This window comes from Corvus hawaiiensis, chromosome 3, assembly GCF_020740725.1.
Source record: "Corvus hawaiiensis isolate bCorHaw1 chromosome 3, bCorHaw1.pri.cur, whole genome shotgun sequence".
Taxonomy (NCBI): domain Eukaryota; kingdom Metazoa; phylum Chordata; class Aves; order Passeriformes; family Corvidae; genus Corvus; species Corvus hawaiiensis.
Window position 1 is genome coordinate 79387516 of NC_063215.1, and position 26771 is coordinate 79414286.

Below are 26771 nucleotides of genomic sequence, written 5' to 3' on the forward strand. Positions count from 1 at the left end.
TATTCCTTGTCTATTTATTTATATTTTAATAACAGTTAAAGATATTATTGTACTACACAATTTATAGAAATTATATAAAGATGGTCTTTCTGTGTTGTACTTACACGAGATCCCTCTGAATAGTCAAGGAAAAACTTCCATAACCATAAGGCAAAGTGAACAAGCATAAATGAAATGTTAGAATCATCTATACTATTGTAAGCTTAAGTGAGATGTTGCCATAAAATAAACCCCCAAAAAATCTGAAATCAAAAAAAGAGGAGAAAATATAGGAAGACAAAGAAAGTATTTAAGTGCATGTATGAGAAGCTTCAGAAAGTGTAATTCAATAGAATTAATGCAAAATTTCTCAATAAGATAAAGCTCATGCTACATAAAATGCTGGTTTTGGTATCATAAGCAGATATAGGCCTGACTCAGGAAACTGTCATGCAAATGTTTAAGTGATTGCAAAATCAGGACTAAAGTGTGTTTATTTATATCAAAGCATTTCCTAACTAAAGAAACAAGCATATACAAAGTATTAAGAAATGAAGGGTATATAATACTGCTGCCAGCTATAGTCATGCCTCACCATGTAAATCAATGAGTTTCAGAAAAGTAAATGAGAGAGGGAGTTAGCTTTTCTCTACCCACTACAGTGATTAATTAGCTTATTTTCAATAAGAAAAGTACTAGCTATGGTGTTATCTCACAGGGGTTTTTTTTCCACATTATCAATAGTACCAGAAAACAACAGCTGTCCTTTAGCCCTCTAAAAGGAAAAGGCACATGTGACCATGAAACACTATGAGACTTTGGTAAAAAAAGTCATGAGAAAGAAAATCTCTGGACATTGAAGTTGTATTTGTTTATATGTAAGTTGTAATATCCAGGAAAAGCAAAGCTTCCCGTAATAATTTTCTTACATTACTATGACATGCATTTTTAATGTATGGCTTTAACTACAATTGTCTGAAGAAGATTCAGAAGATATAAGAGTTGCCAACTTCTATTATACTACTTTACATGCACTCTAACACCACTGCATTTGTACCAAGAAATCAGGTCTGGAAGGAAAGACAAGGACATTTTCCCACTGAATGATAAAGATGGTTTATTTCCATAAGCTAAATAAATTTTTCAGGAAACATAAACTCAAAAAATTATTGATGTAGAATGGTTTTTATCGCATCAGCTGCAGAACTCCACTGGGGAAAACAGAAAGGAGAAGCCCTTAGGCCACATTTTGTGTGACCTAATTCTTTCAAGGGTATGTTTCTGCAAATTTTTAGGAAGTGACAATGCAAATGAACAACAGTTCCCACTGTGATGTTTTCATGGAATCTCTGCATAACCTCCAAACAGCAGACTTTGCACCAACACTACAGTACACAGTTTTGTTGTAGAGCTTAATTACTTTTGGATGTAAATGAGCAGAAAAACAATTATCACACACCCAGCAGAAGAAATGGTTATGCTTCTATAAATTTCTGGTATTCTACTGCTGGGATTGTCAATTTAAAATTTCAGTCTCTATGCTGCTGCCAGTTAATGATTAGTCTACACATTTTGGTGAAATTGCACTACAGTCAAGGGAAATGAAGTAAAAAGATGAGGGAAAAAAGAAACTAATATTGTTGAAGTCTAATTAGAGTAGCAGGGCCAGTGCTGGACTTAGCTGCGATGAGGCTGACTTTCTATTAAACTCAATACACTGAATTCACTGAGAGCAAGATCAAATGCTATGATTTCATTTTCATGGGTGATGTGTTAATAGGAGTGGGATTAACTTCTTCCTCATGTAGTGATTTTTTTTATATTAATGTAAATCAGAATGCAATCATTCTTCTCTTTCGAAGTATAGTTCTAAAACCTGCCACTTTACTTTCAGAAGGATTAGTGCCATGCAGCTTATTTTGAACTAAATCACACTGCTTTAACAAAGAAAAAAAAATTGCTCTATTGACTTCAGCATCATCAGCAATATCTTCCAGAAATACATTTTAACAGCTTCCTATGTCAGACAACCATTTCTTACTTACATGGTTTTAATTCATGCTCCTTTGTTTCTTTCTAAATGAGTACTTGCAGCAAGTGAATGTGCTTTCATTTCCCAGCTTTTCATTTAAAGAGCTAAAGACCACATTTGAGCCATAGTTGAGAAAAACATGCTAATGATTTTTTTTAAGAATATAATTGGATTTTATCTCAAAAAAAGTAATCCTCCAAAATCCTCCGCAAACCCCACAAAACCGCAAGCCAACCCCCTTCCCCAGACCACCCCCCCGCCAAACCAATACCCTGATATTGAACTTTGTATTTCCACCCTAGAACACCTATGTATCATAATATTTCACTTCTCCTTGAGAAGTGTTAATGGGCATTAATCACAGCTTTAGTAGCCATATATGCTGAAATACTTCTGGGTTCCTGACACATGAAGTCACACTTGGTACAATAAGTATTGATAATAAAATCTTTCTGAATGCCAATAAATATATATTGTGGAGAAATACTACATATGAAGCTTCATCCTTCCACCTACAATTATTTAATACAGAAAGATCCAAAACATATATAATTTAGATAAGGCAGAATAGCATTTTAAATGAAAAAGGTCAGATGCATGTACTACACATTTTTCATTTTAAATTGTACACAAAGTCTACTTGTAGACCTTTGAAGTGGATGGCAAATGTGGGTGTTTATTCAGCTGGAACTTTAAGTATTTCATATATAATGCATATGTTCCCTGAAATAGCTTAAATTGACTACTACAAACAAATACCGGGATGTTGTGCACACATCTCAAATATTCTATACAGCATATTAAAAATGTCATATGGACATCAGTTCCCTAATGCTTCATAATGTCTATTCAATAGTAAAAGAAATCAATACAATTTTGTATCTGATTTTCTAGGAGAACCATAACCCCCCTTTTCTTACACGAATACAAGGAAAATCTAAGGAGTGCATATAATATTTATATATTTTTCTTTTTAATTATGCTGTTCTGAGGACTTTCTCAAAAATTATTTTGAGAAACATCTTTAACATTGAACACTTCTATTGGCAGGAATATTTTCATTGGGAATAACTTTGATAGTCCACAATCTCTGATGTGTCAATACTTCTACCATGTTGTTTATTTATCTCAAAATTGTTCTTAGCTTTCACCTGTTCCAGTGTCTCACATGAATCAGCTCTTAAAATACAGAAGTTGTACAAATTCAGATTCTATCAAGATAGAAAATGACAGGAGAAGAGACTATTAAGTTAAATTTTTCTAAAGCTATCATCTTGCAACCTATCACCTTATATTGATGGATTCTCACGTTAGCTAGCCCACCAAAGCAATCCACTTGGATAGCCTGGCATTCAATCATAAAATGACTGAATAGTTAAAAATTTTGAAAAATGCCTTTTCCCACCTGAGGTTGACTGTAAAGCTGTACCTGAGCCTGCTGTCTTATGGTTAGGCCCTGGCTTTTTCACTGAAAACTGCCTGAATTAATTACTGAAATTTATATTACTTCAACCGTAGTACAACACACACTGACTGTTGTTATCCTTTAAAATTTCCAGGCCGAAGATGTGGTCTCTATCTAAATGTAAAAGTCCTATGAAGTTTTTCCCCACATACTGCAGAATATATTTCTACATGAGGAGACTGCCATCCTCAGTTGTTCTCTTTTGTATTAATCATGAATCTATCAATCTGAAAAACAAAGCTCATGGGAGCAGAAGATAGGCTAATTCAATAAACAGAACAAAAGATTTCATATTGCTTGTCAGAGGATATTAGATTGACCACAATTTTCTCAGCTTTCAGAACAAAGCTGAAAACTCACTTCAAATTAGTATCCTCATAGTCACTATAAAAAGCAGCTATGAAGAAGAAAACAGGACTTGGATCAAGGCAGAAGGCATGAGGTTAAGAGTAAATGGGATTGCTGAGCTGTTGTGAGTCTAATTAGTTTTTGGAAAATACTCAAATTCTATGATAGCTAACATTAAAATAGGTGAGAAATACTTTACCCTGGAAAAATATTTCATGTTGGGAAATGTTGGTTAAATAGAAAATAAGATAGGAGGGTGATTTTTTTTTTAATTAGCAATGAGATAATCGCATTAAGTAATAAATGCATTTTGGCTGTTGCCATAATCATAAGTGATTCCTTAGTTGCAATGGTTTCTAGAAAGGAAAATGGTTTAAGTTAAGAAAATGTGCTATTTAACATGCATGTGTAAGGTACTTTGTAATAAGATATGGATTATAACAGTGTAATTGACTGACATTCAATTAAAAAGCTTTAAATTAAGTAGAGATGGGTGTGTATTGAACTGTTGCATTTTAGTGCAGTTTTGGTGGTAAATCAAGAAATCATTCTTGAACTGTATCATCAAGGGTGTTGGGCTGTGCATTGAAGGGCAGTTTCTGTAACCAACATGCTGCTCTGTCTAACAGGTGTTATCTCAGCACATGCACATGTTGTTTCCATCTTCTGTACAAAACAGAAAACATTAGGACAAAATTTTAGGTTACTTTTCCATAAAATTTAACTACAACTACCATAAAATAACTTTTTTGGAGTGACAAGCACATATAGGAGTTGAAGATCTGGCCAGTTCCATTTATTTACAAAAGACAAAGAGTTTTTCTCAAAGACATATCAGTTCATAAGTTTCTGAAACAACCACAAGAAATCATCTTACCATCTTAAAAGCATCTAGAAAAATATACTTGGAATGTTTGGAATTATAACATAGACCCTAAAGAATAATTTATATATCGGCATTAAAGTCCAGTATTCACTCCAGGTTTATTGACATAGCAGGAAGTAAATGTTATTTGAATCTTAAAACTGCTAGTGCACAGAATTCAGTTTGGCTTCAGGAAGAAGAACAGGAGTAACAGAGTGAGGGAATGATGAGTTCTTTGGACCTCTAGATCATGATGTCAATGAGTAGCATGTGACAGAGCCCACCATTGGATATTACGGACTTTCAGTGCTGGAGATCATTCCTTGGAGTTGTTTAATTTTTAATACTGCCAGTAGACCTACTTCACCATAGACCATGTAAACAGGGAAATGGCAAGACCATGGTCTTTAGGGATATCTATAAATAACAAAAAAATGAATCCACTTTTGTCTGTGAAGGTGGAGTAAATGAGTAAGGAAGAGGTATTTCCTACTCCTACGATGTAAGGTCAAATTCACTCCATGCATATAGATGTGTTTTCTATTTTAACTGAGGTACAAAGAGATCTGCAAACAGAATCTAAGATAAGGCATCTACCATTTTAAGCAGAAATAACATTAGTACAAGGTACGTAATATTAAATATCTAGTAAATTGACCTTAGTGGAGTTTACAAACTTGGACCTAAATACAAGATGCAGCTATTTGAATCACCATTTGTACTCCAGCTATATATTGTGACTATCCTTTTGCACAATTTTAACACCATTTGTTAGTTATATTTTATTTATTAAAAGAAATCAATAATCTATGTTTTATTTTTCAGAGAAATATTTTCTTAGAAATAGCAAACCAGGAAAAAGCATTTAAAATTATTCTACTTTACACAACATGTTATAAGCTTCAGCATGTATTTTAAATGCTCCTGAAGAACTGGATATTTGTGGTTTTTTTAGTTTGGTACTCACCATTGCTTCATGTTGAACAATTAAACTGGTCAAATCCATTGTTTCTCCATGAATGACAATGAAAAACACACTGTCAGCATGTTTGCTAGATGTCATTGAATCAGCACATATGGCAGGAATGAAATCTCATTTTTTCTTCTAAATGTGTAGATCACATGTTGCATTAAGTGGAGCGTAACTGCCACACAATGTTTGGATTTTGTACCATTACATCTCAATAACTTCTTCTAATTTCATCATTATAGCATATAACTAAGATGCTGACATTTTTTTTTTTCTGATGAATGTTGTCTTTTTAACATATTATTTCATAACTTCCATATTTCTGAACCCCACTATTGATTAGAATAGGGATTTGAACAAATAAAATACATATATTTTGTTGGCCACAAACAACTGATCAAGTACAAAGAGATGAAAATCAAAACATAAACCCAGGAATGAAAGACCTTGAGCATCAGTGAACATTGGCTGCTTACCTGACTTCTAACATGAGCTCTCATGGGCTTCAGTAGAACCCTGAATCCACCAGGGACTTTTTCTGATGAATATCCTGACTATCATTCACCGCTTCATTTATAAATAAGACCCCACAATAACCTCTCTTTTCTCCTGTCTTTCAGGTGTATAGCTGGTATATTTGGATATTTATGTCAATGGGCATTTACTTTATGGCTTGTTAGCTTTGGTAATAAGTTCCCATTTATGTCCTAACTAGCATGTACATAAGTTTTTCAGTGAGCCACACTAACACAGAAATATAGTTTGAAATATGCTTTAAAATGACAAACTACTAATTAACATAAAAGGTAAGTGGGCATGGCTACGGTACATGGTATCAGTCATTTATAAAAATTTTTTGCTTTACTATTTAGAAACTGATGTGTTGAGCTATACATCTTGATACACATACAAACTTTTACAGTTCTAAGTAATACTAATAACATGCTTTTACTATACGTAAAGCCTCTAGGATTGTTGGCAATATCATAAAAATAAATAAGGTGTAGAAAAAACCTCTTCAAACAAGAAGCCTAATAAGGCACAGGATCTTCTCTAAAATAAGTCAGTACAAGAAGAAACAATCTTGAAGTATTTTTCTCTTTCCACATAAGCTCTGGAGGTTAATAAAACATAAAATAAAGTCAGTAGTATGACTGCTTAGCTAACCTCAAAGTTTTTCAAAAGACGTAAGGCAAAGATCATCTAAGCTTATTTCATAACTACAGTCATCCACATGATGAAATCATCGGCCTGCAGTAAAAGTTAAATCAGATGCTGGATGAAGAAAGAGTGTATTTCAACAATATTACCAGGTAACTTTTAGACTTAAATTGGTATGAAGACAAAGATAAGAGAAGAAATGTAGATAGAATGGTAAGCTGACACACATTAACTGGATTTTCATGCCAACATAGGAGAGTTGAAAGTCAAAGTGTAAAATTGAAAGGTGTTTTCTGGTGTCTTGTCCATTTGTCCACAGTACAACATCACCATGGATTTTTCTCCAATTAATTGTGATTTTTAGCTGTGTTCAAGTAGTCTGGAACTGTACTGGAAGCTGTAAAATGAGAAAGTTCCAACACCCATGTAGAAAGGTAAAGATGTCTGATACCTCTACATTTATCTCCTTTCCATGGTAAACAGCATTTAATCTTTCCAAGAACTGAAATCACACATGAAAAAAGAAATGTAAGTAACAAGGACAGTCTTTCCTTCCCCACAAATAACAGTAGGATGAAAGAGTAGAAAAAGGATTGGAAGGAAATGCTGTCTTCTGTAAGTTTTCAGGAAGCATGAAGATTATGTACATTTAAGAGGATAAAAAATCAGATTTCATTTAAACACAACTGATAATACATTTCAGTTAATTAAGATGATCATCATGATGTCAGTAGATAAATCTCTTTTGCTTCTTGCAGTGGCCTTCTGCCACTTCTACCTTCACTCTCAGTTTATTTCTTTCAGGAAACAAAGAGGCCCATTTATGCAAATAAACTTGATATGGGCAGATATAAACTACCTTTCTGATGGCTGATATTGAAGGTTTGTAATGCATTAGTTTCTGACAACACCGACTCAGTTTCCAGAACGAATCCTGTCCACAGGAAGAATTGTATGAGGTACATATAGAGTTGTAAAAAATTACTGTCTGAACCTTCCCACACAAAGGCTGAAGAAATGTAGAATCAGGTAAGCAAGATAAGACAATAATTACCAGGGACAACGAAAATTCCACATCTTCCTGCTGGAATATACTTGCAAGTAGTTTATCTTTCCATTTCTCATGTCTTTGTCACTTCATCCAGAAGAAATGGTAGGATTTGGTAGGCTTTAGCCATTGCAGAACAATCAGCCCAGCATCAGGAAGGTTCCTCTCTGGACTTTTCCATCCATTCCTAAGATGCTAATCTATCTGAAGCTTAATCGGAACTCCTTTCTACTTTGCAACATTGCAGTTCTATTTCTCATTCTGAAAGGACTCACTAACCCTTGGTATTGGGTAAATATCCAAAGTAACACAAAACTTTGAACTTCTGAAAGTTCACAGGCTACCTGTGCAAGTGCTGGTCATTCCTGTTTAGAAAATTTCACAGTCCTTAGTCTACAAAATGCAGCTAAGCTCTAAGTCTGATAACAAGATTTTCATGAGACAACAGTTAAATCAATTATATCTGAAACAATGTGTCACTAAGACGCATCATTGTAATTTTCCAGTGTGAAGTCAGTTGGAACGATAAGAGAGTGATTTTGTGCTAAATAAGAGATAATACAGTCATACCCACTTAAACGTTTGTATTCAAATTAAGGGCCAGGAGCCAAAACAGAAAGCAAACCTAATTTTTAGACTGTAGTCTCCAACTTCAGGAAACCTGTTAATATACTTAAATCCATCCCAGCTTAAGAAATATACTTGATTATGTTCTTAACTATAACCCAATGCTTCGTTATGGGATGTTTCCCTAAATTCATTGCCGCAAGAAACAGTTCTTCAAATCACTGTCGGAAGATCCTCTCTCCAAATCTCGGAGATACATTACCAGATCTAAAACTAACTGTACATGATTGAAATATTCCTTTTCATTCAGGATCATTTGTTAACTTTGCACACTTCTTTCATATACAAATAAATATGTTCATTCTCAGTGGTCTGAAACGGTGAATGATATGAAATGCAGTGAAATGTTGTGAATGATAGCAAAGTAAACAAAGATGCTGTGGCTTATTTAGGGTCATCTTGTAAACAGGCCAGCCATGTGCTCATCAGGCAGGGACTGCACTGGGCTGGGTTATCACACATGGGTAATGTGCCACATTCTTCTCATGCCACACTGTCGCATTCCTTACTACACTGGTTGTAATCTCACAGGCTCACAGCCACGATAGAGAGTGCAACAGCAAAGTTACATGATCCTTCATTTTAAAGCATCTTCTGGGAGATACTGTTAAGGCTAATTAATTAGTCAAAAAATTTTGGGATGAACTATGACCCTGCTAAATATAAAAGGAAGTGCTAAATGCTACACAGCCCATGTTTTTCATTTTTTCATGGTAATACAAACCTTTCTTATTATCTAGAAGATCTACGTTAACTTGATAAAAACCTTGGAATATACTGTAACTCCAAATTCTGGATTAATCCCTGATTTAAACAAGGAAAATGGAGATCTGAACAGTCTCTCCAATTCTTGGCTGTAAACAGAAATGGAATAAAATCAGATCCCATCTACTGCTCATGCTCAGAGGTACACAGGGAAATTAGAAAGGCATTTCTGCATTGGCAGTTTCACTCAAAATGGTTTCTTGAATTGAGAAACAATACTAAAGATATAAAACAAAATAAGAAAATAGAAACTTTAGTGTTTCTCTGGCTAGAAAGTATTTTTCTTCTTGTAAGAGATTAATTAGGTTTATACTTCTCTATTAGGAAGAGACCCAAGACTGACTCCACAACACGTTATAAAATAAGTGATTCCATTCTATTGAGTTAGATGGAATGTCATCCAGGAATAAATATTTATGCAATTAGACATGTTAATTTTGTACAAGGCAATGCTCTAACCTAAGGCAAACAAAATGGAATCACAGAAATTAACTTAAACAAAAGTGAACATAAATTTGGAAAGCAGCACATTTTTAATAAGAAGTGTACTCGCACAGTGATGTGTGAATTCATTTTCATAGACTTTAATATTTTTCTGACAAAAATAAATTATGATTTAAAATTTACAACAAAGTTTTGACAAAAACTTGTGTTAAAACAAGAAGGATCGGTGTACAGGAAGGGGTAGGAAGAATTTAGCTCTGTTCTTTCACAACTTACATATTTTCACTCATACTTTTGTAAAAGTGCAAAAATCTCTAGCCACTTTTGGAATTCCAGGCATAGCTATTCTATTTAGACTGTATATCTACATTTTAAATATTCATGCCATCTTCAGCACATCAGTATATGAAATGATTCACCACTTTCCTGATACTGAGCCAAGGAAACAGGTTGGTTTCTATTTATAGAAGACTCTTTGTAAAGGAAGGAAATGCAAGGAAAACTAAAGATACCAAATAAACAGCACTTACAATTGTGGTCTACAAGGTACAGTATGAAGTTCTCTAATAAGAATTACGGCAAGGGAAGGCTTGTTCTATAACAGTCCAGAAAAATCTCCATTATCCTATTCTCTTACTTTATGATTTTAGAAAAGTCTTAGATTTCTAAGAAATTGAAAGGCTATTGAACTAAATTCTTCCTCTTTTTTTTTTTTTTTTTTTTTTTTTTGGTGTGATTTGGTTTGGTCTGATTTTTTTTTTTGTTTTAATCATACCATGGGAGAAATGACATTTTTTCCAGGAACATACAAAATTTTTTGATCTTTACTTGATACAGTGGAATAATGCCAATTAACAGAACAATGCATTAGAAGCTTTGGCTCTCTGTAAGAAAGAATCAAATACTCAGATACTACAAAAAATATTTTGGCAGAAAAGTTACCCATGTCTGAAAAAGTCCACATTAAAAAAAGAATTAGATAGATTTTTTAAAAATAAATTACATATTTTGAGTTTTTAAATAACAATGGAATGAAAAGTTAAAAATATTGACTGTTCAGAACATAATTTTTGATGTAAACTTAAGTATAGAAGTTTTCTGTTACAGAATCAAGCATTGATTACTTTCTTCCAACCAAAAATTCCAAACTAGAAAAAGTTAAAAAATTTTCAATGACTGAAAGGTAGCTTTTGTCAGAATCATAGAACTATTTGGGTGGGAAGAGACCTTAAAGACCCTTTGCTTACAACCCCCCTGCCATGGGCAGGGACACCTTCCACTAGGCCATGCTGTTCAAAAGCCCATCCAGCCTGGCCTTGAACACTTCTAGCTTCTCTGGGAAACATGTTCCAGTACCTCACCATCCTCACAGTGAAGAATTTCTTTCTAATATCCAATCTGAACCAACTCTCTTACAGTGTACAGCCATCCCCTCTTGTCCTATGTGTAAGGAAAATACTATTAAGGCAAAAAAAGCGAATTTTTTTTGTTCAAATCAAAGTCTGGGTACATTTCTAAGCTCTGATTTGCAAAAATTTCTGTATATACACAAAACTACTCATACAGTTGAGTTCAGTCAAAAGGCAGGGAACTACTCACAAGTGCAAACTTGTGTTTGCCAAAGCAAGGAGTTTAGAACTTGATCGTGCACTGATAATAAGGCCATGCAGGTACTAAAAAAATTTAAAAAATTTTAATGTAGAACATGTGTTATAAAGTATGCAAAACAGACAAATCCCAGCTAACTAAAATTTTTTCCTTCTTTTGAGAAAGCAAAAAATGTGTTATCGCTTCCTCATCAGTAGGCTGTTACAAAAAAAAAATAGGGAAAACTGAATTTGAATTTACATAGTATAAGCTACAGATTTCTGAACTATGGAAGAACACATTATTGCCATTTTTATTTCTGTAGAAAGCATAGTAATGGAAGAGGAAAAAGATCTTTAGCCTTACCTTCAAATATAAATTTAACATTTTGTTTTCTGTTTTGTCTTATTCTCATTTCTGTATTGTCAGAAATAGTAATGAGTTTCTTTCTTCTGTCTGTCAAAGTCCCCTAGAAAACATTTGTAATATAGTAGCATATAAACTAATCCCAAAACCTGTTTGTAAAATGTATTTTTGATTGTTTCATTCTAGAGTTCTAGCTTTAGAATTAGGTACTAATTTACTTATTTTAAACAAATGTTGAAGTTTCTTAGTGCATCACAGGTACCGAATACAATTGTGCAGTAGAGATTCCTAAATAAAAAAACCTAAAATCAGAGTTAGTAATCTAACCAATACAGATGCTAGGAACTCTGAGATGTGTACAGGTTACAAATCATAAAGCACGATATTTATTTTGAGGTAGAAAGATCTGCATACTCACTTTTTGAGGAAGAATGTTCAAAACTCACACAGATATGAATTCTATAATGAAATATTTCAAAGAGTTGATATCTCAATTCTGAATTTATTTTTGATACAGTTTGTACACAAGCTGCTTTATTTTTGATAAAACTGTATCATGCTGAATTGCAATACAACATATTCAATGGATTATCAGGAGATGTATCACAGGACAAAGGCCTGAGGTATAGAAATGTAGGCAAAATGTCAGTAAGGGAAAAAGAGACACAGGAGTTATATCAATGTACAGGAATTTTATTATTGACCCACATAATCTCATGTGAGGTTAACAGTAAAATTTCAGGACATTGGAATACAAAATGGAAAAAAAAGTCCTCCTAGAATTTAGTATGTTTTAGGTCAAATACAGCCCTAGAACAGATGTAATTTCAGATATTTTTGTGTTTACTGGCTGAAATTACCTTTTCTGTTTTCCAGTTGCTGATAACTTTTTGCCTCCTTATAAAGACTCCTAAATTGCCCTCCAGGGAAATGTGTCTATACTGGGGGAAAAGGAAATCAATGCCAATGGATACAAGTTTCTTGTACCATGTACAAGTATTTTCTACATTATTAGGTTTCTGAATAATTTTCTGAAATCTAGAACCTACTTAAAATTACCAAAGCTGAATTTTGAACCAAATTAGTTTAATTCTTAGCATTTCTCATTAGAATTTGATTTGCACATTGTTGAAGCCACTGGAAGGCAAACACAAAGGCTAACATTAGCCTAAGGTTAGTCTCTTAGTCTCTTCAACATTTACAGGACAGGAAGAGGTCAGATTTCTCCTGAGCTGAATCAAAATGCCTAAAATTAGATTCTTGTTGGGAACTGACTTCTAGAGAAACTTTCTACTCACAAATGAGTAGAGAGAAATTCTATAGAAATAACCCTCCTTAGCATAATTGCTAACCTTTTGATACTCGTTGATTCTTCTTTCTCCTCCTTCCCCTGTTAAATTCTCTCTTATTCTGGATGCATTTTAATTTCATGTTAGGCCAGATTTTTTTGGTGTGTGTGTACGTGCAATATTAAAAAATCCAATATTTTTAGTACTTATTTATTTTATATTTTGGGGCCCTAGAGTTGGAGGAACATATGTTATTCTTTTACCCTCTGTCCTGCAAACATTTCTTCCTTTCATTTTCTCTATGCATCTCACATGTTTGTAGGCAAATTCAGCCCACAAACCCAGCAGAAATACCAGCCATACTTATTTTTGTTGCTAGATTAATTTTCAGACAAAATACTTAATTGAATTAGGTGTCTTAGGGGTGAGCGGAAGGAAGCAGCAGGGCCCTTTGACCAGGAGGGAAGGTGAGAAAGTGACTGCCTCTTTCAGCAGAGGGAAATACGATAGTCGCTCTGTGACTGTGGGCAGACAATCTATTCCAGCTGCCGGAGCAGACTCTGTAACTTTGTTTAAGAAGCTACCACGTAAAGTTACCAACCGTGGAGACTCATCATTGCTCCACCTACCCTCTCAAGCACTCTCTATTTTCTTTAACCAACCATATATAACTTTGGTAACATAAGCGGGAGTAAAATGTAATGAGGAAAAACTTTTTTGAGAGAAGCTTTTGATACGGAACATGTTTGGTTTTTTATACATAGGGCAAATTATAGTTATGTGCTGAAAGGTAGCAATGACTGAGATAGCACATTACAAATTTTGTGAGAGACATCAATACAAGTTTTCTGTTTGGTTGGTTTTGAAAAGCAAAGTACTATTTTATACTATGTATTGAATCACTGGTAGCCCCAGGTTCAAACTGTTCCTTCCCTCCCTCCCTGCCAATCATCTAGATACTGGCACCAGGACGGACCTTCACTCATGAAAACCAACAAATACAGGCCCTGGTGCAGCACAATTCTACTTCTGTTCATACCTGTCCATGGTATTAGTGGATTTAAAAAAAATCTATTAGTAACAAAAAATAAGAAGCATATCTACAGTCATAGTTGCTGCTGTGTCACATTGTCCTGAGGGTGTTTATATGGTCACACGTACAGGAGTGACTATAATCTTTCTTGCACCCTCCCCACCCCCAAAAACAATGTGCCTTAAAAAAATTCAGTTGGTGTTCTGGTGATAACATGGATGCATGAAAGCAAGGCATTACATTCCTGAATATGCATGCTATTCATGCTTCCTCTTTTCAAGATACTTCCTTTTTTCAAGAGCAATAGTGTGTTGCTTGTGAATAGGAAGGATGGGGTATAAAACAGCAGCAAAAATATGTACTTCTAATTGCTGTGAGTAAAAATTACAGTAAAGCAACAATTTATGGAAGAATAAACAGTTTGCTTCTGAATCATTCTTGTAAAACGAATTCTATTATGGGCACTTTCGTCACAGCCACTTGTTTTTCTTGTGGGGTCCATTTCCCCCAGTCCTTCCCCGCAAGTTGCTATTCAGGAAACCTGTGGTTTGCTTAAGACAGGATTAACACCTAAATTTAATCTATAGTAAAAAAAGACAGATGTATGTTATTCTTATGGCTAGCTTCATATAGAAAAATTATTTACTAATTCCATAAATAATTTATGTTGTAAAATATCTCAATATAAATTGCTAATACATGACCAGCTGACCCTCCCTTGTATGTGTGGACAGAAGAAATAAAATGTCGTATTTTACATGTTGATGAAAAACAGAACTGGGCACAGAAGTATTTATTACATGTAAAGACATTAAGCAGTGAGATTGTCAATTAATTAATAACTAATGAACTGTTATAATCTTCTTTCTTACTCAGCCAACAGTATACTCCCCTGGTCCCTTTTTAATAATTGAATATGAGTCAGTTTAAAAGTCAATGCATTTAAGATGGCTTTGATAATGTCAATAAGTGGGGATTCTCCTGCCTTGTTCTACTGCTGCCTAATTCACCACAATTGTGCAGTGCTTCATTAACTTCCATCTTATTATAAAAGAAAGTGAAATTTATCATAAGCACACATTAAATGGTGTGACTTCAGCTTCCTGCAATGGGCAAAGTAATGATTAAAATATATGCCTGCAACCTTATGGCCAGTTGGAGGGATGCCACTAATGTTTGAAAAATAATGGTGTTGCGTGACAGTTGTTATGGTGGCAGGGGGTGATGTGTCAGTCATTTATTCCCTGTGGTAGAAACTTCATATGGGGAAGCAAAAAAAGCATCACATGACTGGCATTTGTAAGTCTAACTTGTCTTATACTAACCAACTGGCTTTGCTCCCCTTTTGAGAGAGAAAAAAATCAGCATTGATTTAGCCAAAGTGAATCTTATTAATTTTAAGAACAAAGCAGCCTGGATTCAGTATCCTTTAAGGTAAATTCAGGAGTGAATTTACCTTAAAGGAGAGTGTGGATATAAGATCAGAAAGAAGTTCTTCTAAGATTACTTCCCTTTCCATTTTAATTTGCATTTGAAAAAAAACTGAATTGTTCTTGGACTTTTTTATGTATCCCACTTAACATGCACCCTTTCAAGCTGATGCCACTCAAACTTTTATCATATTTCCAAGAGAGCAAAGGATAGCTAATAATATGTGCATGTTGGATTGACCACAGACAATAATGACAATAAAAATCTTAGTGTAAAAATGCTTATTTGCAATTTCCACACACAATATCTACAATGTCTCATGAACTTCACATTGGAATACTACACATGGAAGAACAGAAAATTGGTTGAGCCAGGATTTACTCAAAACATGTGAAAGAATAACTCTGTACACTATATTCACTGAACAAATAACAATTTCAGCACACGTTAGCATTAGCCTAGGAGTTCCTATTTCTCTGCAGTACAGTCAAGAGGGAAATGCATCTTCTTCAAAAATATTAATTCATAAGTTAAATGTGTGAATGTTGAACCACAACAACAAAAAACAAGCCCCCCCCGACCCCCCATCCCCCCATCTAAACAGGATTTGACAGAAGAGTAGAGTGAAATAAAACATGACTGATTTGAACAGCAAAAAATAAGCCAGTCATATTATTTTATGAAAGTGTTCACCTACAGATGAAGATTAATGGAACTGATTAGGGATCGTTAATCAAAAAACTCCACAAACAATCCCTCCCAATAATTTCTGAGAAAGATTTTGCAGTCTTCTTCCATAGAAATCATACATATACTGAACCAAAGATTATACATCATATCTTATTTAAGAGTGTTACAAAATGAATTAATATTAGATATTCATTGGCTTTGGAATGGATTTAGATTTCATTAGAAATTGAGCTTTTTGTGGGTTAATGGAGCAGGAAAAGCAGCAATCACAGCAGTAGATCCTCATTCTCATAAACTACTATGTAGTCTGGAAAATAAATAATGTGCATAGTTTCTAAACACATAAGGAAATAGATTTACTACATTGACTGAATATTCTGCTACATATTAAGAGCAACCACAAGAAAGGAAATAATTAAGAGTAAAAACCTCTAAAGGTCACACAGTCAGTAAAGAAGAGAGTGGGTACATCATAGAAAATAAAATTTTAAAAGGGAGAAAGCAAAATCAATCTAATTGTTCCCAAGCTTCTTAACATAGTGTTGCTTTCATCTTATTGACTAACACAGTTGCACCATATAAACCCCATTATAATCTTCCATCTCGACACCAATCCTTCCAGTTCTAGCCTCCTTGACAGAAACGGTTCCATTTTCAAGTCAACTCAAAACACAGCTGCTGTCATCTTCCTAGCCTGGAGCTCTGATGTAAATAACCACACCATTTTTGCACACCTTTCTGTCTTACCATTTTCCACCATATCAGGCTCAGAGTTCTGGTTCTGTAACTATCACTCTTTCTTCTACTCACCCCCTTCACAGCTTATCAACCTCCTCTAATTTCCATACTACTCTATCGACCAGCTTGGAACATGTTTTATTGATTGCTCCTTACAAACAGCTTTGTATCAAAAGAAACTTTTCAAAGCTTTTTTATTAGAAAGAGGAAACTGAGAGGTGATAGAAAAAGAGTGCTCAAAATCCTCTGCAGTATGAGCTGAAAGAATCCTATATCATGCCTGGTACCAATTCTAGGTGTTCAGTTTCCCTAGAGCAGCTGCTAAACTTACTAACTGTAGCAAGCACAGATGTGTGTCAGCTCTCTTCAAAAATCTGTCAATATCTTGGCCAAATATTTTTGACTAAATAGATAATTCATTTTCAGTGTAGTAAGGTGTTTCAGCAAGAAGCAGCAGCTAAAATTTTTCAAAATGAAAGAGAAAATGCATATAAATCCATCTTCATCCCTCCTAGTTTTGTTCATATGAGTCAGAAGGCTGCTAAGATGTGTTACCATTATATCCATCTGAGAGACAGGAAAGGGAATCCCCTCACTTCCATTAAAGCTGTGGTAGAGCTTATGAGAACCTACAGCTGCAGTCACAGAGGAGATGACTGGTTCCTTTTGAAGGTTCTGTGATTACTGAAAATTAAATAGCTCTAATTTATATAATTCCCTTCAGTCCTGCCAACATCAATATCCTTCTACAGACATAACTATCTCACTACCATTTATGAACAGACTGGAGAAATGATGGAGAAAAATGAATAGGGAGCAGCACAGAAGACCTCAAACCCTCAGAGAATGGAACACGAGTCTTCTCTATAAAAGAGGGATGCTCTTATTTCCCTATGTGCAGTCACTACTCAAAAAGCTGTGTGAATGGGTGTATAGCTACACACATGTTCTGGGAGAGTCCTACAATGCACAAACAATTGCTTAAATATCTGAAAATCATGGGTTTGAATTAAAAAAAAAAACCAAACAACTCTGCAGCTCTATACTTTCTTTCGGACAGAGGGGAAGACTATGAAGGGCAATGTGGAACTGACAGGAAAGCAATTTCTTTCCTAATACAGGTAAACATTTATCTCCTTAATAAATATCTGGAAAAGTTATTTGTATCATTTGATAAGTCTAGGAGTTTTGAGAAGGAGTCTGACTGAAATATTTCAGATTGGTTAACCAGAGCTTCGCACACAGCAATCATGTACTCTTTTGAAAAATTACTTTCATTTTAGCTGCTCATTTTTGATCAAATGATTGCATCAAAAAAGGGGTTCAGCTTGGGTTCAGCTGAGGAGCAGCATGGAGGAAATCCTGTGTATTGCTTGCAACACAGCTACTAGAAGCTATAGTAGGCTATTTTAAACTCTTTAACTGTCAACTGATTCAACTTACCCAGCTTTAAATCTTATTACTTATGGTTCAATTTATGCTGATGATGACCTTTACAATCAAAGAAATTGGAAGACAACAGGCGTTAGGTATGCAAGGATGCATACCATATCCAAGTTACTGAAAATAGCTATATGAAAACAAGAGCTTTGTTGTTTCTTTTTTTTGAAAATTGCAAATGAGACCTATTAGTAATAATGTTTTCACCCAAGACTCTAAAAACAAAGAATTGTTATTATAAATTATTATAAATGCTAATAAATATCATAGAGTTACCCATGTAATACAAAGATCCTTTTCTTTTGAATGCTCATAGATCTTGTTATGCTTATTTTCAGAACTGCCCTGACAGGAAATAATGTGCCACTACCCTTATTATATGGACAACAAACCAGAACACAAGAAGCTTTGGAAGAGCAAAGTTAAAACTTGTTTAGGATCCTGAGCTGACCCTGATTACAAACATTTTGAAATCTCTTATATTAAACATGTTGACAGATGTTTGAGTAGGAAAGAGAATTTGATCAGGACAATTGTTTGATTAGGTGTGAAAGGCTGTTTACCACGTTTAAAACCAGAATGTAGAGATGTTAAGCAATGTACTATGAGGGAAGCTTGGATGCTGACACAAAAGAATTTAAAAAAAACCTCAAACATTTCCTCAGCAGACAGTGGTTAAATTTCTCCCAGCAAGGGAACCATAAATTCAAGAAGACTGGAAATATGCAAACCGAGTAATTTCATTGCTCTAATAGTTCCATTTTAAGGGTAGCTTTTTCTCCTGTTAGGTTATCTTTTCCTCTTTCCTATGGTAAACCAGTGCAGACTGTCAATTAGTTCATAAATAACCTCATCTCAGAACTTCTGGTATTCAGTTAAGCTAATTACATGATTGCAGGCAGCCCAAACCTCAAGTGGTTGTTCCCTTCTACAATCCTGGCAAAGGCTTCGGGAATTTCTGGCTATGTTAAATAAAAATTTAACACACTGTTTACCAGAGATCAAGTGGAGTCATAAACACTGCAGCAGTTTTGATATTGTAGCAGATTAGATTTTGTTTGCTTTTATTTCAGTTCATAGTAGCCCAATAATACTGTGAAACCCTGAATTCAGAGTGGAAGTCTCCGATAAACCAGCTGTTTCAAGAACCAAAATAATAAATATTAAAATACTGTACTTAATACAAATGACTGGAAGGTAGTTTTAATGATCAAAATTAATTCCATAAGTGATACACAACATGGAGTAAAGACCTCATTGCAAAATAAAAATGCTTATTTTTTTTACTGCTTAAAACTTGCTCACGAATACTACTGAGCAGATGTATCTATTTTTACGCTGAGAATGAAAAAAATTATTTTCACACTTAGGAACATGTTAAAGAAGACTTTGACTCCCTGAAACAGCAAGTAAGCTTGGCTTTGGTTATTGGATGTGAAAATATTTTTTACAAGAGGCATTAAAAATGGCACTGCTTAAACACAGCATCTAAATAACATGGTATCACATATTATACTACGTGTGTGCTATAAACACAAGTTTACACCAAATTTGTAGTAATTTCTGCTACTGATTCTATCACTTCTCACTGTCTTGTACATATCACACTTAACTTCTGAGCTTCAGGTGAAGTATACTTCCTTTCTCACTCTTCCTCTTTTAACTACTAATATTTCTCTTTTCTTCGCCTTAAGAATCAGCTCAAGTGTTTGAGCTGAATACAGGGAATTGTTAAACACTGGCCAAACTCAACAATTGATTTGTTTAAATGTATTTTTGTATTATGAAAAGAAATAAATTGAGAAGATTTCTATTCCAGCATGCATAGCAATTATGTAAAAGAGACAACCAGTTGATGACTAAACTATCAACTAAACAAGACTCATTTCAGTTGCAATTTGCAACTCATCATTGAGTGTCCTTTAAATGTTAGTTTGAGTCTAAAATCATTTGAATATCAAAATAAACAAATCACTGTAATATTTGGACAAATCATCTTTGAGAAGTGAATGAAAAAAGAAATTTTAGCTGTCTGTAAAACTTGACATACACTGAAGGACATATTGGCACCAGAGTATGAGTTTTTAAAGTGTCACAGTTTATATCTCTAATTATAGATATACTTAATTAAATAAGTCTTTTGAGACTGAAGACCATTTTATCAGCAATACTAATTTTCTGAGGTTATAATTTTTAACTGTAGAAAAAAATCAGTATTGTCTTACCTGTTTAAAAGTAATGATAAAATGCAGCCTTAACCAACTGAAACTGAACGAAAAATTTCTTAAACAAGGAGAACTGACTGGAACCTAAAGGTCATGAAGAAATGTCGCAGTGACTGTACCTTACTAGTTCCTTCACAGCATTTTCCTAATATATTGGAAAAACTTACACTGAGGTTGTCACCAAGTTGCTAAGCACAATTCCAATCTGTAAACATTCTGCAGACAGTAATTTGCATTAGTTCCACATAATGTACAGCAGCATTAATTAATAGAGTGGATAGCGTCTGTACATCTGTTAGCTATTAGTCTTTAATTCATTAGATCTTTATCATTTACCTGAGCAGACCATCAAGATCAGGGAAAGGAGACCTTGGCTCATGTCATCTGTAGAACAAAACAGTCCAGAATATTAAATTCTCTTGTGTATGCCCAGCTACTTTATATGAACAATGATCTCACAAATTTTGGTAAAGGACTTTGAAATTGCTCTTTTGTGTGAATGAAACATTCAAAAATTATCCAGGTCTAATCTGTGCAACTGCTGTGAAACTATGGTAAATACCATTGGAGCCAATTCATGATGCGCTTAGGATCTTTCTGATCTGACTAACTGAACTGCATTCCTGCAATTCCTCCAAGTTGCCTTCCACTTTTGGTCCAATTTAGAGCTGATAAAAATTGTTATTAGAACAACACATCTACACAATTCAGCTGATTGTTGTGCTTATTTTTTGTTGATGACTATAAGTCTTGGATTTAAGTTTAAATGATCCAGTTCTTCTGGTTCAGCATTATCCTTTCTCGTATATCCATCTCAGAGGTAATGAAATTTAGGCAGAATATAAAGATTGAAGACATGATGAAAAATGTTATTTCACAAGTAGTGCAACAAACAATGCAACAAATTGCACTGTATAGTGCACATATTAATTTCAAATCACTTCTTCACCCTCCCGATTTGATGAGTAAGTCCTTTGGCAAATAATCTCACTGTCCATCTTGAAAGTGAGGGTGTCACAGACACTTAAATATTTACACCAGTATTACTTTGGGATGAGTTCTACTTACCCTCGTAGAAAGACTCTGACCCTTGTTGGAATCCCACTGACCTGAAAAGTTTTCTTAAAATGTGCAAATTCTCTTAGACTGGGGAAATTTCAGGATTGTCGCTATAGATCTTATTAAAACAGGTAGTGATTGTGAGAAGAGGCTTTCAACAAAGAAAATGTATTTGATTAATAGACCAGAAAACGAATGATTAGTCATTCTTACTAATTTAGCGGAGCTAAATCTATGTTTGCAGTGATATATCCAGTAAGGAGCCATACATCTTTGGCATATCTCTTAGTTACAAACATGAAAACAGATACAAGTGGCACAATAACAGTTTCAGCGTATTACACCACTGTGCTGAACCTATGAAGAAATGGCTTATACACTAAAAATTAACAAGACCTAAAAAAAAAAGTAATTCCAATTACCTAAATTCCTGGCCTCACTTAATGGTTTAAAGAGGAATAATTTTCACACAGGCTAATAATATCACATATACCTACACGAACAAGCCTGGCTCTTCTCAGAAAAGTGATGCTACCAATACCTACTTGAGGAGGCTTTACTCAGCCACGCAGACAGCTGATAGTACAGATTAGCTGCTTGCAAATGAATAGTTCATTTTATTTCATGATGAATAATTTCTTGCAGGCATAGAGAAACTTCCTCAGGACTGTATGTTTACTGTAAATTGGGCTATAGCTCCAGTCCTGTTGTATCACTGGTCCCTCTGGAAGGGAATCTGCAGTGTAAGATGTGTTTAGAAAATTAGCTGGGTGTCATTGCAATTCCACCATATGATTAGATAAAAGAATCAACAAAAAAAAAACCGCCAAAACCCCCCAAAACCTAAACCACCTGATTAATTATATCCCAAATCAACTTTTTATGTTTGTAAGGTACATTAACAACACAGTAGTCTATCCTATGAAGTTGGCAGTCATGGATGTCCAGTTAGGTCGACATTGCAGTAAAACTTGATATTTCACTGTGAAGCTGCATATCTGTAAGCCAGTAGACTTCTCTACAACTTTTGGCACAGTGGTTACACGAACACATAGTCCTGTGTTTGAAGACGTCTCAGCAAACAGAAAACAAAGTGGGAGGAAAGAGGGAAATAAGGAAGAAGAGGGCATGGAAGGCTGATTATACAAGATAGTGATAGAGATTATAGGTTGCCTTTCTGAAAAGGAAGAACAGTGGCCATGACTGGGAAGTAATGAACAGAACTTTAAAAGCTCATATGGCAGCTCATGCTTCAGTGATTTTCTCCATAGCAATGCATTCTGAACATTTGAAAGGCTGAAAGGCTAGCTGGCAGTAAAAATGAGACACAATCCACTTCAGAGAGATCTCAGCTGATTTTATACATTGGATACTGTACAGTTGAAAAGCCTTTTCAGTTACTGAGTTATTGTTAGCCCTGGCATCTGCAGTAGCTTTCAAAGGAAACTGCAGGTTGATGCTTATGCCCTGTGGCAAAATCTGACTTATTCCATCATAATTTAGAGGTCTCATCTGTGTTCTTGGACTTCCTGTAATTCATTTTCATACTTCAGTTTTATTGTGGTATTGCAACTGCAATTCCACTTATAATCAGGCTTCGCTATGTTTTTATTATGACTAGAAAGTGTCTCTGTCGTGATTTCTTATCTTTAGGGCTTCTGGACTCCTGACTCTCCTGAGGACAAATAAATTTAGTATTTCTGCATAGGTTCATATGAAAAGATATCAAAGCATAGTATGGGAGTAGAACAAGTCCTAACTACACTGACTCCAGGCACAAGCAAGTGCAAATATGCCAAGCCTTTCTGTCAACTCTAAAATAGGCGGGTGACATTCAATCAGCTTCCTCCAAAGTAAATCCAGACCACTCAGATTAAGCTAATAAACACACCAGACCACTGCAACAAACATCTTGCTAAGGCTGAGAAGTAGTATGGCAGAAAGAACAAAGATCTGACAAATGGACACTTACGCTTAGAATCCTTAGAGAAGCGTATGTGGGGACTATGGCCTTGATAACGTAAATATTGCTATTTACTATTCTTTATGTGTTCCACTGGAGCTTCCCTTATGGTTCAGAACCTCCATTGTGTAAAGCTCTACAGACAGGCAAAAAATCATTCCTGGGTCAAAGACCAAATAGATTTGGTGGTGGACAGAAAGCAAAAGCCTAAATGTTAATCATGGGTGCACGTCATTTAAATGTAAAAGTAAAGACACAAGAGACACACAATGCTGATTTCTATCACAGTGTTACTTTAGATTGACTTTATGTTAATTTTTATGTAGATTACAGCCACTCTCACCATTATACAATTTACTTGGCCTTTTATTCAGAATTTAATTCTGTATCATGTTTTCCTGATACAGTCTGGTCACAACTGAGATGCTAAACTGTAAAACTAAGATGATCCTGAATTTTTAGGATATCTTTAAAACTTTTCCCAGTATCTATTGTATCATTTGGGTTTTGTCCCATTTGCTATTATTTTTAATTGTTTTGCGTTATTGAGAGTCAGCTGCAGTCACAAAACCCTTTGATGCTGATAGGTGCTAAGCTCCTACTGATGTCAGCAGGAGATACATGGGATCAGCACTCCTCAGGTTTCACCCTACAGTCTTCATTGAGTTGACAAATATAGCCAAAGCCTGTGGGAGGAGGAAACCTTTGCAAATCTCTGCAGTCTCAAACATTACAGCAATGACAGTCTTTAGTACTTAACGGAGCTCACTTCTCTGAAGATCAAAATTGAAATTATTGTTTTGTTATAAGCTGCATGGAGCTCAGGTAAATTCCTTGGTAGTATGAAAACAAGCTGCTGCTACTAGCTTACAATATTAACAGAAATTATCTTTATATCATCAATCATCAGAGAATTTTTCTCCTAATCTAACATAAAAGATGTGTAAACATTACCTTCTACAATTGTTCTTTGAAACATCTATGACATTTTTTTTCATCCTGCAGATCTCTTGGAGCCAACATGAAATTTAATTAAACATAAAAGCCAAACATAATCTTGTGTTTCATTTATTTATTAAAATAATATTGTCATTTTGAGGAATAAATCAAGTAACTGACAATAATATAAAGTATTCTCTCATTTGATATTACACTGAAATGTCTTGGTTTTGCTTCTGCACAAAATTGTAATTTTATCATTTATTCCATTTTTTTAATTTTCGTGTTCTTAGTGAACCAAAAAAGTTATAATGACAATAAAACTACCACTTCAACCCAGATATTGAAGGTATTACTCTCTGGAGCCGACTTTTGATGGGGATGGCTGTGACCAACTGTTTGGAACATGGTAGCATGTTCTGGATGCTGTATGATGGTGCTAAAGGTTCTTGAGTTTTGACTTGACATATTTTAAGCATTGTTAAAAAAAAGTTCTGCTTCTTTCACAGGCATAGGCTTCAAATATGCTCCATTCTTGATGACTTTCTGGTAACATAAACAGTCCTTAGGCTTAACATTTAAACCTTCCTTTAAAGCATACTTAGTGCTATATCCCCTGTTAAACAATTTAGTTTATAATGATAGGTTTTATAGAGATCATATTAGCTTGTTAAAGTTGAAAACTTCCCCTTTTAGTGTCTAAAGAAAAACTTTTATATAGAAATATTTTAACAGAAGTAAGGATAGAGAAGGGGCAATTCACTTATTCAGATCTCAGTAACTTGTTCCCCGCTAAGTTTTCCAAAGTCTATCTCCTAGTTTTGGAAGTTCTAGGTGATTTTTCCTTCAAGAGAATTTTTTGAAAACTGAAATATCAGAACAGTAGGGAGTATTTCCCTAATTCCAGTCTCATGTATCTTTTTTTAAATTTCATCCTTTCACTCATCATTATAGCACCACGGAATCAATCTCTCCTTGATGTGAATGAAATTCAAATACTTGCAAGTTGAAGCCTTGCCTTTTCAAAAGTATTCATATGATCCTTCTTCATGTATCAGTTCCTACAGGTTCCAAGATCCTTTATTGCTTGCTTTAGGTAGACTGCATTCAAAAAAGTTTGTGTTTTATTGTGGTAATCTGAAGCCAAGAAATATTCAAAAATAGTGACACCAGATGCGTGCATGGGGGCCTATGGCTTTCTTAGGTCTTTAAAGGCTTTGTCTACCCAAGTTGAATTAGTTATTTTTGTTCTCTACAGTACATTGAAAATTTATTTATTGTCCACCATCACCCTGGCCTGTTTTGTCATTGCTGGGTTTTAGAGTATCCCCCACGGTCACTAATTGCCGAAAGGCAGATGGATAGAAATGAAAACACATAAAACTGCTACAACTTTCCTTCTGTTATTGAGTCTGAAGGGTGCTGCCAGAGGTGAAAAAATTAATAATACCACTCTGGGACTGTGTGTGAGTGGAGTACCAGGAGATGCATTACTTGAATGCATTTTCATAGCTGTTTCCATTGGCCAGTATCTGAGTAAGTCCTAAATACAATTATTGCTGCCTCTCCCAAGATGTGTGCGGGCACATAACAGCAGATATACCAACTGGTCTTTCTCTCAAATGCCACCTTTTTACTACCACCATGGTACAGTGATTGCTGGCAGCACAGCAAAACAAAATTTGCACTCTGTGCTTGTTGGGGTAACTTGGCCTAACATGCCCTATAATCTGTAATTGAAGATAAGTATCTCATATCCTGAATTTCACTTTATCTGCCACCCAGCATTGAATAAGTGATGTTTCTTTTCAATCTTATTTAGCTGCTTGCAAGAGACTATTTTTATGACTAAGGATCACCACTGTAAAAAAAGGTTATTGGCTTGGATCTATCATACTTGTCAGAATTAGTCCTCAACAAACCATGCAGGCAGAAGTGGAGATACAGAATCATGTATCCAGAGAACCAGCCCTGTATCTGAGTATCTGTGTGTTTGACAAGGCTGCATAGAATATGGTGTTTAGCTACAAACAGAAATCAAATTGGATAATCTACTTGTGTTTCTTGCCCTGAGGAATCCCACAGAGGCATGGCCTTGCGTCCAGCAAAAAAATGTTAATTTTAGGTTGAGGTGTCTTTAAAATGAGCAACATAAAATAAATAGTGGTACACACTGAAAGGGTGTAGCTTCATCAACATGAGACAAGGTCAAGAAACTATGAGAAGCACAGATCAAACATAGCGAGGGAAATTATAGCAGATAAGGGAAACTATAAAAATGTTTTCAAAATAGCTGGTAGATATTGA

General features: G+C 34.8%; 1 protein-coding gene across 1 annotated transcript in view; it reads right to left on the reverse strand.

Moving 5' to 3' along the window:
* PACRG (parkin coregulated) overlaps window positions 1-26771 on the reverse strand; it is a 223746-nt gene that overhangs the window by 21646 nt on the left and 175329 nt on the right. The window contains exon 8 of the mRNA XM_048296681.1: window positions 20840-20887. Coding sequence (XP_048152638.1) covers window positions 20840-20887 — 48 coding nt within the window. The remainder of the gene's footprint in view (window positions 1-20839; window positions 20888-26771) is intronic.